Raw genomic sequence first — 14,283 nt, forward strand, 5'->3', positions numbered from 1 at the left:
TAGGCTAATCCTCCGCCTGCAGTGCCGGCACCCCGGGTTCTAGTCCCGGTCGGGGCGCCGGATTCTGTCCCGGTTGCCCCTCTTCCAGGCCAGCTCTCTGCTGTGGCCCGGGAGGGCAGTAGAGGATGGCCCAAGTGCTTGGGCCCTGCACCCGCATGGGAGACCAGGAGAAGCACCTGGCTCCTGGCTTTGGATCGGCGCAGCACGCCAGCCGTAGCAACCGTTTGGGGGGTGAACCAACGGAAGGAAGACCTTTCTCTCTCTCTCTCTCTCACTAACTCTGCCTGTCCAAAAAAAAAATAATCTTCTAGCCACAATTTCCAGGTCACTTTAGAAGGTGATTAATATCAAATAATTACAGAATTATAAATATATATCCTCAGGAAGAGCCATGAGCAGAAGCCTAAAACCCAAAGCCTTCTCAGACATGGCATACTGTCTAACCACCACAGGGCACAGGTGCACACAGATCTTCCTCCTCCCTGAAATGGTGCGTAATTCAATAACTTTCCATGAAAAATTCTAAAATGAGACAAAAGTGGAAAAGACACCCATGAAATTACAAATTTCACTCCTTGATGTAAAACTATGGAAATTATGGAACATCTTACTTATCAGGCAGCAGGAAGCTGCTAGGAAACCGATGCCACTCTTTCCCCACACAGACATTCACGGGTCTGCCCTCCGGGACGGTGTGGATGGCTGGGTCGGTAGCAATTCGGTAAAATTCTGGATACAAATCAAGGGGTCCATGATAGCCTGGAAAGGAGAAGCCAATGACAGCAAATGAGTAACGTGATCCTGACATTTAACCACAATGCTTGCAAATATTCCACTCTACTCCACGTGAAATTTAAAGAGTGGGGAGAGAGATGGCAACTCTCGCAGGAAGCCGGCTCTCTAGTGCAGCTGCAACAGAGACCGAATTGTGCCAAAAATAATTGACTTTCTTGCCCTTCTCTACATTCTTTCACCTTTTTAATGTCATGTTCTTTAAGCATGTTTGAATATTCTGGGTCCCAACAATGATTATAAGAATAGAATCATTGAGACTTTAGCTCCATATTTGTAACTTAAGTTTAAGGCTTCTTTAATTCATCAGAAATCATTAACAGGAAAAAGACAATCCCAAGAACAGAGAAAACAATGTATAATTATTCAAACGAAAAGTAATTCTTAATTTTCTCTTCAATCCCAAGGCACAGAAGTCACATCCCACTATAATGGTCAATCTATATATTCTCCTTTTAGGAAAAATCTCTTTATAAGTCACGTATATACTGAACAATCATGCCTCAAGTAAAACTAAGTGAAGTGCACATCTACCTCTGAACAGTGCCACAGAACGAGAAAAAGACAAGAGCCCAAACAGGAAAACTGTTCCCAACGCCAGCCAATTGGATGTCACAGTGTAATGCTCTAGGCGGTATCGTTGAAAAACAAAGTGGTAACATTTCTAGAAGGAAAGAAAACTGTGTTGATACATGAAGATATACCTTGCACAATATACATAATCACAAGACATCACAGAAACACCAAGAGCAGAGGAAGCAGAAAAAGAGGTTTTATGAAGGGTCTGGGCATTTGCAAACACTCCAAACTCTAAGATCAAAGCCAGCTCCCTTAACACTCTCTGTGGGTGGGCCCAGCCAGAGGGCTTGCCAAGAGTGAAATCTCACTAGCTTCACAGGAAAACTATCTGGATATTTTGCTAGGGCTTGAAGTCCTATTAACGTTTTTATAATATTTAAACAAAAATGCTTTTTGGTAGTTTTCTTTGATGTATGAAGAATTTGATTTGTTTTGATATGAACAGTAATCCTCACCGAGTTTTCACTGAAGTGTGCAGTATCAATAACATGTCTCTTGACCAAAGAAACAAGAATTCTTCTCATCCAACATCAAGAACATGCTGCCGATTTTCTGCTAAACAACTTCACAGAGCAGATGACTGTTACAATGTATGCACACAGGCAGGAATCCTGCTGCCTTCAAGTATCCTCTCAGATTTCTTTCCTTCCCTCCTAGATAGGAACTACTTTTGGAAACCAATTTTGGAATATGTGATAAATATGTTGGGGCCTTTTTCCTATTTTGAATCTGTCCTCAGGAAATAATCCAAATATCTACATGAAAATATCTATCCTAATAATATTTATAATGAGTAAATAGGCAACCTAAATTCTAACATGAATTATATCTAATCATTACATATAACCAACTTAATATATTATATATTACATCCAATTCAGTAGAGCATTACAATGCTATTAAGATGATGGTCATGAATATGGCAACATGGAGAGTATCATCATACAGCAGTAAATTAAAAGCAATAAAAGTTATATGCACACTTGGTACAACCATAAAAAACCTTGATGCATGGTACATGCAAAAATGTCAGAAGGTATTTTTGTTAGGGTAGTTGGGCTCATTTTTTTTAACTTTTATTTAGTAAATATAAATTTACAAAGTACAGTTTATGGATTACAATGGCTTCCCCCCCCCCATAACTTCCCTCCCACCCGCAACCATCCAATCTCCTGCTCCCTCTCCCATTCCATTCACATCAAGATTCATTTTCAATTCTCTTTATATACAGAGGATCAATTTAGTATATATTAAGTAAAGATTTCAACAGTTTGCACCCACACAGAAACACAAAGTGTAAAATACTGTTTGAGTACTAGTTATAGCATTAATTCACATTGTACAACACATTAAGGACAGAGATCCTACATGAGGAGTAAGTGCACAGTGACTCCTGTTGTTGACTTAACAAATTGACACTCTTGTTTATGGCGTCAGTAATCACCCTAGGCTCTTGTCATGAGTTGCCAAAGCCATGGAAGCCTTTTGAGTTCTCTGACTCTGATGATATTTAGACAAGGTCATAGTCAAAGTGGAAGTTCTCTCCTCCCTTCAGAGAAAGGTACCTCCTTCTTTGAAGACCTGTTCTTTCCGCTGGGATCTCACAGAGATCTTTCATTTAGGTTTTTTTTGTTTTTGTTTTTGTTGCTTTTTGCCAACGTTTTGGCTTTCCATGCCTAAAATACTCTCATGGGCTCTTCAGCCAGATCTGAATGCCTTAAGGGCTAATTCTGAGGCCAGAGTGAGTTGGGCTCATTTTTTAAATCATCTTCTAAATTATCTGCAGGAAGTTCAATTACTTTTATAATCTTTCTAAAAGATTTATTTATTTGAAAGGCAGAGTTACACAGAGAGAGAATAAGAGACAGAGAGATAAAGAGAGGTCCACCATCCACTGGTTCATTCCCCAATTGGCCAAAATAGCCAGAGCTGCACCAATCCAAAGCCAGGAGCCAGGAGCTTCCTCTGGGTCTCCCATGTGGGTGCAGGGGCCCAAGGACTTGGGCCATCTTCTACTGCTTTCCCAGGCCATAGAAGAGAGCTGGATTGGAAGTGGAGCAACTGGGACTAGAACCAGCGCCCATATGGGATGCCGGTGCCGCAGGCGGCGGCTTTACCCAATATGCCAGGACACCAGGCCCCATACTTTCATAATTAAAATTACTTTTTAAAACTATCACTCTAACATGGATAAACCTTGAAAACATCACACTAAGTGAAAGAAACCAGTTACAAAAGATCACATATTTTATTAATACATTTATAAAAAATGGCCAGAACAGGAACACCTACAGAAAAAGAAAGTAAACTGGTAGTGACTGGAGCTGGGGCGATATGGGAAAGAGGATGGGGGAACAAAAGTTAAAGATATGGGGCTTCCGAGTGATGAGAATGTTCTAAAATTGTGGTGATGGCTGTGAATGTACTACAATCCACTGAACTATACACTTTAGGTAAGTGAACTGCATGATTTGTGAATCACAGTTCAATAAATCTATCAAGAGTGAAAAAAATTACCACCCTATTTTTTTTTCCCAACAATTGCAAATAGTAGCAGAGGGCAAGAAAGAGTCCTAAGGTGGCTGAGGCCACAAATAGAGAGTAAGGTCAGCTCTGCCAGGAATTGACCTGGACAGGTTTTAAACCAGGATTACGAAGTATCCCATGTGACTAGCTGCCTGATGTAATCCCAAACTGTTGAGCAAGTTTTATTCTGATTTAGTAACTGAAGAGCACATATTCCATTACTTCTGCCAAAGTGGACCATACAATGACTTAAAACTGCAGCACTGTGGCTGGCAGTGTGGCGCGGCAGGTAGAGCCACTGCCTGTGATGCCAGCATCCCCTGTGGGTGCCCATTCATGTCCCAGCTACTCCCCTGCCAAACCAGCTCCCTGATAATAGCCTGGGAAAACCAGTGGAAGATGGCTCAAGTACGTTGGCCCCTGCTACCTATGTGGGAGACCCCGAAGAGCTTCCGGCCCTTGGCTTCAGCCTGGCCCAGTTCTGGCCATTGCAGCCATCTGGAGAGTGACCCAGCAGATGGAAGATCTCACTCTGTCTCTCCTTCTCTCACTCTTTCATCCAAATTAATTAATTAAATATATATATATCATTAGTAGCAACTGGATTCTGCCAACAAAGACTAGCACTGCAAACACGTAATCAGTAAATAAGATGACAACCAGCTAGGCAATCAGCACAAAAAGTCTTAATAATCTTGATCCCTAGCAGTTTGAATGTTATAGCAGAAATATCTCAGGTGGAAGCATTCTGTAATTTTCCCTTAAGTTTTGTGAGCAATTATCTAATCAGAGAAACAAGTGAGGCACACATCTTTTCCCCTAAAACTCACCTGAAGTGCAGAAAGAGCCACAGCGCCACAGAGACAAATGAGTGGGTAAACGGGGAAAAGAAACCTCTCCTCTTTGTGAGGCTGGATGAAGAAAATTGCAAACCAAATATACATTGGAGCCAAGGTAAGCCAGTATGGGTGGCCTAAATTCTGAACTGCAAGACACAGAAAAATATCCACCTGTCACCATAGTAGAACAAAACAACATCTTTAGTTTCAAAGTTCTCTTGACCTGAAATTTGGGAGTAGGCACTAGGGCACCTAGAATATTTCAATTCATGAATTCACAATTTCTCCAAGAGGATAACAGTGTCAAGTAGAAAAAGGAATATACTCCCTAGCTCTTCCAAGAGATCCAAAATCTAAAGAGAGGCACAACACTGGATTTAGCCAGAACCTAAGTGAAAGGTTACTGGGTAACACAACTTAAAAATTCTACAATGGGTTTAAAAAACCAGAAAGCCTTCCCCCTCCCAATGAGTAATGCCATTAAAATTTCTTAAATTAACCAAAGACATAACACAAACCCAATTCTCGGGTCTTAATTCTTACGTTCTGTTTAACACAAATAGTCATAGATCAAAGGAAAGAAAAAATAGCTGGGTTCTCAAAATCATTATTGGTTTTCACTGAGCCACAAATGACCATTTCAAGGGTAACATAAAAATAGTCTTAAAGAAGTTTATCAATTAGGTTTTCTCTCCTCTTCTTAGATACCCATTCACACTGAATCCCAAAATTAGAACCAAATGTCCTTAAAGCATGTGAAAAAATGAGAGGAATGTTACAAGCACTAGATCCAAGCACCTGCTGGAAGGTTCCTGTGGTTAGGTACATGAGCTCTGAGTGATAAGCCTGCAACCCACAGCGAAGGCATCTCCTACTGTGTTTTTATTAGTGACAATGAGTAGAATACTAAATGCTGGCAAAAGGTGGGCAGACAGCGCCCCCTGGTGTCCTCTATGTCTACAGTGAGCCAACTGAGACCAGATCAGGACTATCACATTAGCATTCCTAGCTTATCTGTATCTCTGCAGAAATTCCTTAGGGATAAAAATTCTTCAACTTCAATAACAAGTTTATTTCTTAAACTTTTTACTCTAACATTTTATCCTGAGACTTTACTTAGTAATTTAGGAGTTGTGCCTTTCCAGGTAGTACATTTAAATTGGAATTTTCTTAACTAAAATAAAACAAGTCAGTGACCAGCACTGTGATACAGTGGGTTGGCCACCATCTGCAATGCCAGGATCCCATATGAGCACCAATTCGAGCCCCAGTTGCTCCACTTCTGATCCAGCTCCATGCTAATGCCCCTGGGAAAGCAGCGTAAGATGGCTCAAGTGCTTGGGCTCCTGCACCCATGTGAGAGACCTGGATGAAGCTCCTGTGTCCTGACTTTGGCCTTGCCCAGACTGGACCATCACAGCCATTTGGAGAGTGAACTAGCAAAATGAATACCTCTGTGTGTGTGTCTCTCTGTATCTCTGAAAGGCAGAGATACAAAGAGAGGAGAAAGACAGGTCTTCCATTTACTGGTTTACTCCCCAAACGGCTGCAATGGCTGGGGCTGGGCCAGGAGCTTCTTCCGGGTCTTCCACAAGGGTGCAGGAGCCCAAGTACTTGGGTCATCTTCTGCAGCTTTCCCAGGTGCATTAGAAGGGAACTGGATCAGAAGTGGAGCAGCCAGGACTCCAACCACCGCCCATATGGGAAGCCAGCACTGCAGGCAGAGGCTTAGCCTTCTATGCCACAGAGCCAGTGTGATAAATATTTTAAAATTTTTTCTATAAAGCCTCTTTCTATTCTATGAAGCCTAACAATTTTTAAAATATAACCAAAATTATTGAAATGTCCTCCAAAAAAAGTATAAAATCACTGTACTCCATAAGATCTTTAAATTTTTGACTTTTTTTTCTTTTAGAAAGTATTGTTTCTATTATAAAATATACATGAAAGTATAAAGAAAGATCAACACCACTTATTTTCTTACTAGGTGGATATGTGTGTACATTATACACATTGCTAAGCCAAAGTTAGACTCATACAGTAAACAGCATCTTAATATTTGTTTAACTTAAATTCCTATTTGTAAATTTCCCATAAGCATGAGGTATTTTTATTGTCAGAAAGTAGGTTGCTTTTCAAAAAAAGGGAAAAGTAATCCTTGAGAAATACAAGGATTGGAGGAATAATAAAGTTACACCTCCATGGAACAACTGAATTAAAAATGTGAATACTATACATACAAGATGAATGAGCTGGTTTCTTGGAGAAAAAAAAAAAAGAAGTGAGATGGAAGACTGCCTAAAAAGTGTAAGAAGCCTATCTGCAAATTCAGTGTGTGACCCTTGTTTAGATCCTGCTTTAAACAAACTAAACATATAAAGCTATTTTCAGAAAAACTAGGAAATGTGAGTATCAAATGGATATCAGATGATATTAAGGAATGATGTTAATTTTGTTAGGATAATGATATTCTAGTTATGGTCCGAGAAAAGTTCTAAAACAAAACAAAAATGATGTTGAAAACGTTCTCATATTCTAATAATACAGCTAAGGTTTTATAAACCATTAATAGCAGAAAAGCAGAATTGTGGGCTAGGGCAAATTAATTATATGGCCTCCAAATCAGACAGAAAAATCGGAAATTAAATATCTTTCCAAAGTGCACGTGAACTTCTGCTCAAATGTGTTTTCTATAAAAGAAGCTGTAGGCACTGTGTATCTATAACTTGAGAAAGCACAGGCAGTGCAGTACACAGAACATGAAGAATCAATGACACTCCAAACCTTCTACAGGCAGTAAACACAGAAGAACCTTGCTTCTTAAGAAGTTCAAAGCTTCTCTTACTTCAGCACTAAATTTGTGGAGAACCCTTGTAGGGTTCAGTTTTCCCATTTTGGGTTTTAGCAATTCCTGGAAGAATGTCTGCCTTCAGCACGAGTTGTCCTCAGCAGTCTACCAGGTTAACACACACTTCTGTACAAGCACAGGGTTCAAACGGGCTTGCTGTCTTCTCAGCCTGGAATACATGGCTTTTTCTGGCACGATTATGTACACACTGACTTCCTCACTTGAAGAGATAGGAAGCTACCTCTGTCAGTTTAATTTGTAACAAGCTCATGGAAATGCATTATGCACTTGATACATATGGCATTAAAATTATGCATGGATTTCAAAACTTTCTGCACAAAAATAAATCTTTTAAGTTCATTCCATAAACCCGCTGAAGCATCCCAATAGTTCAAGTAAGTTACAAACACAGACTTAAAATTCAACAAGCCACCATTTCTATAGGAAGAAAATGGAGAATAAAATAAGCAGAATCCGTTTTGTCATCTTGGTATACATTGCTACTTTTTCCTCCCTCCAAAAAATCCTACCATTTCATGCCACTCACCATGAAATCTCTGCAGCAGATACTCCATAAGCGAAGTCAGTGGCAAAACCAGGAGCGCCAAAGCAAAGGCTATGTTGAAATTCAGAAATCCATTAATTAAATAGAAATACCAGGGCTCTGTACCTGAGGGAGACAGAGCAAGAAAAATTCCTGAGTGGATGCCTTCAACACCTATTGCAGTATTTGACTCATGTTCTTTGTTCATGTAACATTGATGATCCAAAGCTTCCAGGGAGTAACAGTCCACAAGCCCACTCTCTTTCCATGTTTAGCCAAACTCGGGGAGCACAAGAGCAGAAGATGGGAAGAGAATGGGGACTGCTCACAGTGATTCCCTTAGAAACCAAGCTTCAGATATTTTGTGGGGCAGGCATTGTGGCACAGCAGGCTAAGTGGCTGCTTGGGATGCCCACGTCCCATACTGGGATGCTTGGAATCAAGTCCTGCCTCCCACTTCCTGCTAATGTGCCTGGGTGGCAGCAGATGGTCCAAGTGCTTGGGTTCCTGCTACCCACGTGGGAGACCCAGATGGAGTTCCTGGATCCTGGTTTCAACCTGGCCTACCCCTGGCCTAAGCCTAGCTGTTATGGGCATTTGGAGATTTGGAGATTAAACCAGCAGTGGAAGATTTCTCTCTTTGTCTCTTTCTCATTCTGCCTTTCAATCAAATAAACTTTTTTTAATTTTAGCTGTATTTTCCATATCTACAGAAAATTTACTATATCTTTTTCTCTTCTACCACATGAAGACAAGGTGTTTCCCCCTCCCAACAAAGCAACCACAAGGTGCCATCTTGGAGCAGAGACCTAGCCCTGATCAGACGCCAAATCTGCCAGCACCTTGACCCTGAAGTCCTAGCTCCCAAAACTATGAGAAATTTCTGTTATTTATAAATTATCCAGGCACAGGTATTCCGTCACAGTAACACAAATACAATAAGACAGAAACTTGAGGTTATCTAGCCCAAACCGTCATATTTAAATGGACTAATACTTTCTCAAAAACAACCAACTGAAGTAGCTTAGGAACACACAGCCACACAGAGCTAAAATAATAAAAATGTCATTTGAATTTGGTCACTTGGGAAAAAGTGATCGAAGAAAGGTGGTCTGTGCTATGCGGGCCTCTCCCATTTGTTCTCACCTGTCAGTGCTGTTTACATTCCATCACCTTTCCCCGTGATATGCTCAACTGCTGCTTTATAGTCACGTACACAGGGTACCAAGCATTCGGGGAAAAGCAACTTGTTTTTCTTAGAATCATGGTCAGAGACTCAGGCCCCGCTCAGAAGCTCTAAGGATTCAGAATGAAGCGAAATGACTGAAAACCCCGCCCCACTCACACCAGCTTTGATTCTTTAACTTGAAATCCTTAAAGCCTGATGATGAGAAGCAGCCCCTCCTCCCCCCTGCATATTTAGCAGACGCCTCATCTGCTTTTCCCCTGGGTATGATTACTTCAATCAGGCACTGAATGACACATGCGGGTTTTAATCACTGTGTGTTGTGACACCCGCCTTGCACCATAGCAATTTCCTGCAATCAGCATTGCTTAAAAGGGTAATCAGGAGGCAGAGGAATAGTCAGAAAAACCTGACATTTTTGCAGCTTGCGCAGCAAAGTAAGATTAGAAACCAAACCCACAATGCTAGAAACATCTAGGGGAGGAGTAAGGAGGAAAGGGGCTACACTAAGGAAGGGCTCAAGTTCAATTGTGCGTCACCCCTGGGGAAAGCTCCCTCTTTCCTGTCTAAATACAATGATGAGGATTGTTCAGGAACAGAGGTCCTGTCCCAGGCCAAGTCCATCAGGGAAATTTTAATCTTGTATTCTTTACAAATAAGGGTTTGGGTTGTAGAAAACTAATGGATGGTTTTATTCTCAAAACAGAAATAAGTCTCCTCTCTGAATTCTAATTACTATTTACCATATCTCCTAAACGGAGTCCATTAAAGATCCAGTTTCCACAGAGGTAAGCGTTTGTGTAATCCTCTCCCGACCACCAGTTTGGGAGTAATGTTCTCTCTACCTGCTTCATTCCTTGACAGAATTCTGAAAATCTGAGCTTGTGAAGAAAAACCACAGCGTGACCAAGGGAAAGGGGTCAGTCCTCACATCACCTCTCACAGCTCAGCTTCCGTCGAGATAGTCTGCTGCCTCTCTGACAGCTGCTATTATAGACCGGGTTTCCCCACCCCCAGGGGATGCTCTTTAGGTTCCCATAAATATTTATCAAAACTTACTATATCCTCTGGTTAGAGCTGCCTTTCTACCTGCCTATTCATATTCTGTATTCTGAGCTTGGGAACCAAAAGTACTAAGTTGGCAAACTCAATTCTTTTTAAGTGTTGAGCACTCATAAATCAAGCTCTCAGGCAGTGAACATTTCATCACACACTGCTATTTCCCTGAAGCATGGGGCAAAAACTGGGGGCAGGCCAAGAGCGAAGAAAGTTCAAGTGGCAAGTCTTCAAAACAAGGGCGAAAAGGCACAAAAAGTGAATTCCGTTAGCGTTCTTCCCTACTTGATAAGACATCTGCCTTGGGAAAGAAAAGGTTATAAACTTGTCTTTCCAGAGACAGACTCAATGCTGATGATCAGAAATCATCAGAGCTGAACTGTGCAGAGAAAGCACTGTCAGAATGACAAGCTAAATATCGAACGGGTGCAAGATTTAAGGGGAAGCTTGCAGCAGGGTCTCTGCAGGGAGTGACTCACCCACCTCCTCCTTTATGGAAAATGCCTCAATTGCTTTCATTCAAATGAGCTAAAGGGAGATCTGAAAGAAGCTAAAGAATAAAAGATAATGTTTATTGTTGCATAGATTGAATGAAGAGGAACTATTTTACAGGCCTGTAATTTTATAGAACTGTAGGAACTAAATTATAGTAAATCATCCTTATAAATATCAAATTTGCACCACCAAGAGAGAAAAGCCACCAAGGTTCAACAGAAATGATTAACAAAGAGTGAAGGCTTGAGAACAGTCCTGGCTGGCAGTCAATTCTAAGCAGGACCCCAGGAGACTCCACTGGGGCTTTTCCCTCTGTGGCTCCAAGAAAGGAAAGCCATGAGCCTTCTAACAGAGGGCATTTGCCTCTACCTTCTAAAACTTTCCATCCATGGTCTGAGAGAGGCGGAGAAAACACATAACAGGGAACGAATGGGACCCTGTCCTAGACTGCAAAGTGGCACCCTGAGTAGGCCCACTGTTCTTCCTGAGGGGAGGGAGTTTCCTACAAATGCCCACCCACACCTACCCCTGGCCCACGTACTCCTCATCAGAGAGCACCACTCTTCACCAACCAAAAACTCTTGTTGACATCAATAACTGAGAACTTGAAATGCTGCAAGAGGCAAAAATCAGTGCCAAGACCAATCACTCTCTTTTCTGCAATGTTAAATTCACCTTTTGATCTTCGTTCCCACAGAGGTTTTTCTTATGAATTCACAATATTTCTGTTGATACCACCCTAAATTTCCTACATGCCAAGTATTCTTTAGCTCATCCAAACACTCCCTCTTTCTTCGACAAGGGGTCCAGAGCAAGGCTTCCATGTGAGAGAGAGCTTGCCAGTGTGTATATCACTCTAAACTTTCCCAATCTCTCCACAGACCCTCAAAGGTGCACCTTCTCATCCTCTCTACAGATCAAATCATCTTATCTTCTACTGCCCCCAACTGTGTTTCTGTAAGCTTATTCTCCATAGAGTCTCAACAGAAAACTCGATGATTTTACAAGGCTGCTCTCAGTAGAAAAAACACAATCTTGGGAGTCAGACAACCTGGGGCATTTATCCAATTTCTTCCACGTATTTAACTACGTGGCAAATCCCTCATCACGTCAACCTCAGTTTCCTCACCTGTGAATGAGGATAAGTAACACCTACCTAACATGGTTCTTGCAAAGGGGAAGAAGAAAAGATGGTCAGTGTCAAATTTCTGGCATGTGTTAGGCATTCAATTAATATCCACTCCTTTACCCACGCCAGCTCTTGTCTAGAATGTGTCATGAATACAGTGCTATGTGGTAGGTATTTGGCCTAGCAGGTAAGCGTCCAGTGGGGACACCTGCATTGCATATCAAGAGAGCCTGGGTTTGAGTCCTGGCTCTGGCTCCCAACTCCAGTTTCCTGCTAATGCACATCCTGGGAGGGAGCAGGTGATGGTTCACGTAGTTGAGTCCCAGCTATTCACGTGGGAAGCCTGGGCTGAGTTCCCAGTTCCCAGCTTTGGCCTGGCTCAGCCTTGGCCATTGCAGGCACTTCGGAAGGAAACCAGTGGATGGGAGATCTGCCTCTCAATTAATAAAAATTAAATATATAAACTATCTACCCAAGAAAATATAGAAAGACTCTTTAAAAATCAGGAACAACAGGGGATGGTGCTGTAGTATAGTAGGTTAAACTTCTGCCTGTGGTGCCAGCATTGCTTATGGGCGTTGGTTCGAGTTCCAGCTGCTCCACTCCTGATGCAGCTCCCTACTAATGGCCTGGGAAGACAGTAGAAGATGGTCCAAGTGCTGGGCCCCTGCACCCACAAAGGAGACCCAGCAGAAGCTCCTGGCTTCAGATGGGCCCAGCTCCAGCCATCGCAACTATTTGGGAAGTGAATCAGCAGATGGAAGACCTTTCTGTCTCTCCCTCTGTCTGTAACTCTGCCTCTCAAATAAATAATAAATCTTGGGGCCAGCGCCTTGTCTTGCTTGGTTAATCCTCAGCCTGCGGTGCCAGCATCCCATATGGGTGCCAGGTTCTAGTCCTGGTTGCTCCTTTTCCAGTCCAGCTCTCTGCTGTGGCCCGGAAAGGCAGTGGAGGATGGCCCAAGTCCTTGGGCCCCTGCACCCACATGGGAGACCAGGAGGAAGCACCTAGCTCCTGGCTTCAGATTGGTGCAGCACCGGCCATAGCGGCCATTTAGGGGGTGAACCAACAGAAGGAAGACCTTTCTCTCTCTCTCTGTCTAACTCTGCCTGTCAAATTAAAAAATCTTAAAAAAAAATCAGGAACAGCAAAAAAGGCACACATATTGGGGCCAGCATTGTGGCACAGCAGGTTAAGTCACTGTCTACAACACCAGAACCCCATACAAGCATCAGTTCAAGTCCCAGAAACTCTACTTCTCATCCAGCTCCCTGCTAGTGTGCCTGGGAAAGCAGCAGCAAATAGCCAAAATGTTTGGGCCCCTGCCACCTACAAAAGAGACCCTGATGGAGTTCCAGGCTCCTGGGTTCAGCCTGGCCCAGCCCTGCCCTTACAGCTATTAGGAGAGTGAATCATTAGATAGATCTCTGTCACTCCTTTTCTCTAACTCTGCCTTTCAAATAAAGAAATCTTTTTTTTTTTAAAGGACACATTTATGACTATAATCACAATGAGGGCTGGCATTGTAGTAATTAAGCCACCATTTGTGACACAGGCATACCATACTGTTCGAGTTCCAGCTACTCTGCCTCCAATCCAGGTTCTAGCTAATGTGCCTGGGAAGACAACAGAAGGTGGCACAATTACTTGGGCCCATGCTACCCATGTGAGAGACCAAGACAGAGTTCCTGGGTCCTAGCTTTGTCCTGGCCCAGACCTCGCTGTTGTGGTCATTTGGGAAGTGAACCAGCAAATGGAATATGTAAATAAATACAATGTTTTAAAAAATCACAATGGAAATTTGAAATCCTTACTCATGCCTAATTAGTTTCTACTAAAAACTCAGCCAAACCTGTAAATACTGAACTGAATATTCAATATTTTTGCCAACAGTACCAACACTTGAATTCCCATGTCTGAAATGTACTCTCCTAGCATCTATTAGGCCAGGAGTTGTGAACTTTTTTTCTGTCAAGGGTCATTTATGTGCCAAACAAAATTATCACCTTAAAAATTAGCCTGCTATAGATTTATCAGATGTTAAGTCCTGCCTGTAGTTGCCTTGGCTAGGCAACACCAAATGATTTTGTGGACCTTATAGGACCTACGGGGTCAGACATTGCCTAACCCTGCGACTAGGCAAACACCTATTCTTCCTTCCAGGCTGGGCTCAGGAACCACACTTCTGATACCACCAGAGGGCCCTCTTCCAATGATTCCCTATCTTCCCACTGTACTGTTACTATTTATTATGCATCTGCGGCCTATTAGCAAGTTCCATGAGGACAC

At 42.3% G+C, this 14,283-nt stretch overlaps 1 protein-coding gene across 4 annotated transcripts in view; it reads right to left on the reverse strand.

The window, feature by feature from the left end:
* The window catches only part of ALG9 (ALG9 alpha-1,2-mannosyltransferase), a 122,928-nt gene that overhangs the window by 87,739 nt on the left and 20,906 nt on the right, over nucleotides 1–14,283 (reverse strand). For all 4 annotated transcript variants that reach the window (XM_070078146.1, XM_070078150.1, XM_008261528.4 and 1 more), the window contains exons 9-12: nucleotides 8,132–8,254; nucleotides 4,728–4,882; nucleotides 1,327–1,456; nucleotides 612–759 (exon numbers count right to left, since the gene is read on the reverse strand). In XM_070078146.1, coding sequence (XP_069934247.1) covers nucleotides 612–759; nucleotides 1,327–1,456; nucleotides 4,728–4,882; nucleotides 8,132–8,254 — 556 coding nt within the window. The remainder of the gene's footprint in view (nucleotides 1–611; nucleotides 760–1,326; nucleotides 1,457–4,727; nucleotides 4,883–8,131; nucleotides 8,255–14,283) is intronic.

Source organism: Oryctolagus cuniculus, chromosome 1 (genome assembly GCF_964237555.1).
Source record: "Oryctolagus cuniculus chromosome 1, mOryCun1.1, whole genome shotgun sequence".
Classification (NCBI taxonomy): domain Eukaryota; kingdom Metazoa; phylum Chordata; class Mammalia; order Lagomorpha; family Leporidae; genus Oryctolagus; species Oryctolagus cuniculus.